Source organism: Poromitra crassiceps (assembly GCF_964638095.1).
Source record: "Poromitra crassiceps genome assembly, chromosome: 23".
Taxonomy (NCBI): domain Eukaryota; kingdom Metazoa; phylum Chordata; class Actinopteri; order Beryciformes; family Melamphaidae; genus Poromitra; species Poromitra crassiceps.
The window spans coordinates 19,030,837-19,035,344 of NC_139639.1; the positions used below are offsets into that span (position 1 = coordinate 19,030,837).

Here is a 4,508-nt window from a genome sequence, read left to right on the forward strand (position 1 = left end):
CGCTGTCTTTCATGACCTCAGCAGCACGATCCCAGTTTGACAGTGAGACAAACAACTATTTGAGGAGATGTAAAAATGATGGTCAATGCATTAAGTGCTGCAGCAGTACATTTAATTATAACCCTTGGAGGAGGATGCGCTTTAGGTCAGGACATTTTTCATGTGTTCCACTTACCCTTCAAATTGCTACAGAATTAGGAGAATAAAACAATTTTACAATATCAGCATAAACGTCCCATCAATGCTGAAGCATGACTGAAAAAAAGGGGTCCTTCATTGGCCCAGACCTCCCAGCAGTTATAAGGGGAATGGAGACAAGAAAAGCCAAGGGGGAGGGGGACTTGAGATTTACAATCATTTAATTAATGTCAAATGTAGTTTACAAACAGGAAAGACATGTACCATTTCCAAGAATATACAAGACACAAATTAGTTTTGACACAATCCTCTTGTGCAATTTGTCATCTTTGGGGCAGGTTCAAATCAAACGTGCTGCGGTTGGAGGGATCACAATGCGAGGGTGCGTGACTGAAGAGAGTCAGAGAGAGATTGACTCTAGAGTGAACGTACAACAGCGTAGCATCGCATCCCGTTTCGCCCGTCGAGTCTTTAGCCTACCGCGATGTGTAACTACACGATCATTTTGTCTGAAAACAAAAAGGCGAATGTTTAAAACTGTGGGCCTTGTTCATTATTTCACAGTGGATGGAAATGATCTTAACTTAAGATGCAAAAAGTCCCTTTACTAAAGAGACAGAACACTATGGACAGGTGACAAGTCAAAAAATGCACATGAACAGAAGAAGTGCGTCTTTTGCATTAAGGCCAACACTTGAACATTACAATGTCTTATTTTGCCATCCAGGTGTGAACAGGACCACTCGCGGTATTTGAGAGGTTTTATTTTTTTCTAGATTTTTTTTTCATGATTTCTTACAACAATACAGACATCACAGAATACATAAGTTTTACAAACACAAAGCACACACCACCACCTTGGCTGCTGCCGGAGAGGGGAAGGGGGAAACATTGTGGGGGCCCGGAGGTTGCCAGTTCAGCCATGGGCATCCCCCTTTCCCCCCACACACTTCCCTCGTCCATTACAGTTAGAAAGAACCTGCCCTTCGGGAGGGGAGGGGGGGGGGGGGGGGGGGTTTGCCAGTTTCGGGACTTTTCGCAGCATAGCAGTATGAGAACAATGGAAGAAGTTTTCTTTTGAGACATGTAAGGGAATAACCAAAAGAAGAAAGTTTTCTAGATTATGATCTGAGCATCTTGTTACTCCAACTGAGAGGAAGGAGGAATGGAGGTTAACATGACTCCGGATGAAAGAACGAAAGAAGGAAAAAAAGGCTCAGATGGACATCATTGCAATTAAAGAGCAGTTCCGTTGTTCAGTGCTCGTTTAAATCTAGGGCAATAGGACTTTCAATTTTATAAAACAAAGCAAAAAAAAAAGAAAGAGCTCTCCTTACTTTATGTTCAACTCTACAGGTTTTTTAGGGTATGCTGTAGTGGCATGGAAAAATGTACACCCTCTAAACCTTGACCGTCTAGTTTTGAGTAGTTTATTATTATTACTTAATCTTTTTTTTTTAATTCCTGTACAGTGAAATACAACTTCAACCTCGAGACATCAACATCTTTTTTTTAAAAATACAGAAGGCTTATTTCATTTCCAGCCATTTTTTCCCCACCCCGAACATCATTCCCTTCCCCTTCCCAAAAAGTCAAACTTAAAAACAGGACTTTGATATTATATACGTGTGTGTGCGCGCATGCGTGCGCGCGTGCGTGTGTGTGCGTGTGTGTGTGTACGTCTGCATGTGTGCGCGGCTGTGTGCGTGTGTTTGCGTCTGAACTCTATGTCATTTACACCCAACATTGTAAACATACATAGACTATATTACATGTGCTTGAACTGCATCTTGGGGGAACATTTTGGTTGACTTCACTAGAACACCACAAAAGAAGGGTTAGGAAGGAAGGAAGGAAGGAAGGGGGTTGTGGGGTGTCAACGAGAAGAGGAGGAGGAGGAGGAGGAGGAGGAGTGTCAAACTCCGTTACAAGGTTGTGAGGTTATTCTCAGTTTGGTTGAAAGCTCAGTTTGTGTGGACAGGTCCTTTTTTTTTTTTCCCCTTTTTACTTCTCCCCCTCTTTCACTGATCATCGTCTTTAGCGATGGGGGCGTGACCTTTCTCTCTACCCGGAGAAAACCAAAAACCAAACAGGAAATCTGTCTTTCTGTCAAGTTATCATGGAAGAGTCCCGTTGTCCAGCACCACTGAAATGTCAAAAACAAAGATGTTCGAGTCCCCCCACCCCCCCATTAAGGAGTTCTTTCCAGGACTAGATCCTGCAGCGTGAAGCTAGGTGAGATAACCATCTGTGGGCGGCAGTAGGGCTTGGCTGGGTGGGAGGGTTACTGAGGATCATGGAGATCTCCATTAACTCACAGTGACCAAGTCCTCCTGCTCTCTGGGAGGCGCTATTGTCTTTCGGAGGTGCCATACCGCATGTAGAGGGAGTCATGTCGATGAGGCAGGGGAGCGGTATGAGCTGACCGGTGGAGAATCCGGCCTCTGCGTTTATTTTCTTTTGGCCGGACAGCCAAGTCAATCAGTCAGCGGACTGAGCAGAGTTTTTAAAACAGGCCGTCTTGTCTCGTTTGCTCTCGGAGGGAGTCTTTTAGCGGCCGGTCCGCAAGAGAGAGAACACGAAGTGACGGGGTGACGGTGGAGGAGGGGAAATCCAAGATGGAGGGAGGAATGGATAGGAGGGGACGAGCCGGGCGGGTGGTCGGGGGGGGGGTGTTCTTCACAAGTAGACGCGCCTCAGGTCTCCAGGTGAGGTGATGGTGTTGCACTGTGGGCACAGCTTCTTGTTTCCCTGTGTGATATGTGTGTGAGAGAGAGAGAGAGAAGCAATGGTTAACTTGGTTGGCTAGAAACTAATATGGGAGCTGAGAACGTGACTGGGTGGATTGAGAAAACAGAGTAGTATTGCAGTGATGGTGATGACTGATGACTATTATGAAAAGGAGCTTCTACAATTGCTAAGCTGGCACTTATTTGATGCAAGTGTGTGTTTTAGGACAGCAACTTACTGAGACTACATTTGAATCCCATGGTTATATGGATTTACAGTGTTTGCTCATGATAAAAGAGAGTATACGCTTGTCGGCAGCATGCACGACGTTTGAAAACACGCAATAAGTCTAAACTTCTGTTCTGTGTGAAATGTTTATCTGCGGCCAGCAGGGCCAGCAGCTCTAGAAGTCCAGTGGTTGGTCCACAAAAAGCGCATTTCGGAAATTCGCACATCTGGTCGCAGCTATTGCGAATTTGCACTTGTTCCTTCTGTTTCTCCACTGCCTGGATGGTTTAACTAGCCAAACATTCTGTTTCTCCACTGCCTGGATGGTTTAACTAGCCAAACATTCTGTTTCTCCACTGCCTGGATGGTTTAACTAGCCAAACCTTCTGTTTCTCCACTGCCTGGATGGTTTAACTAGCCAAACGTTCTGTTTCTCCACTGCCTGGATGGTTTAACTAGCCAAACCTTCTGTTTCTCCACTGCCTGGATGGTTTAACTAGCCAAACATTCTGTTTCTCCACTGCCTGGATGGTTTAACTAGCCAAACATTCTGTTTCTCCACTGCCTGGATGGTTTAACTAGCCAAACATTCTGTTTCTCCACTGCCTGGATGGTTTAACTAGCCAAACATTCTGTTTCTCCACTGCCTGGATGGTTAACTAGCCAAACGTTCTGTTTCTCCACTGCCTGGATGGTTAACTAGCCAAACATTCTGTTTCTCCACTGCCTGGATGGTTAACTAGCCAAACGTTCGTTGAAACGTTACTGCCATGAGGGAAGTCAGTCACTTCATGATTGATTACAGTGAACGAAATTAAAATTAAAACTCATAATCTGTTTTTGTCTCTTTATTGAATGTTTCACACACACCATCCGATTCTGCAGGTAACAGCACTGAAAACCGCTAAAGTGACGTATTTATATGGAAAATTATTTTTTTGCAGGTAATTTGTTTTGTTGGGCAGATCTCTCTCTCTCTCTCTCTCTCTTCCTGCACAGTGCTTTGATAGCGTGCCATCTGCAGTAAAGCAGCAGGTGATAATCTGCTATAGAGAGCTGACAGGGCAACAACATCCAGGCTGGGTGGTCTCTTCCTCTCTCTTCCTCTCTCCATCAAATTAATTATGCAAAAAAAAGAAGTCAAATCTAAGTGGTACATTAGAGGTAAAACTTGGAGGGGAAGCAGCAGGAGCAATTCTTTTTATATCGACCGGATGCGGACAGGGAATTCTTGCTAATAATAATTACTACCAAAAATGCTTCTTTGGTTCCTTGGCTATGCTTTGACCAATGTGTGTGGCATTTTCTCAATGATCTTTCCCTCCAAAGGCCATATTGACATTCTATATTACCTCTCCAGTAGTATGTGGAGGGCTTCCTCAGTCTACTGCCATGTGTGAGGAAGGAGTGTA

General features: G+C 44.5%; 1 protein-coding gene across 3 annotated transcripts in view; it reads right to left on the reverse strand.

The window, feature by feature from the left end:
• Positions 1-348: 348 nt before the first annotated feature.
• The window catches only part of rnf220a (ring finger protein 220a), a gene marked incomplete at its 5' end in the record, with an annotated part of 221,316 nt that continues 217,156 nt past the window's right edge, over positions 349-4,508 (reverse strand). For all 3 annotated transcript variants that reach the window (XM_083658794.1, XM_083658793.1, XM_083658792.1), the window contains one exon: positions 349-2,889. In XM_083658794.1, coding sequence (XP_083514920.1) covers positions 2,818-2,889 — 72 coding nt within the window. In that variant the 3' untranslated portion in view covers positions 349-2,817. The remainder of the gene's footprint in view (positions 2,890-4,508) is intronic.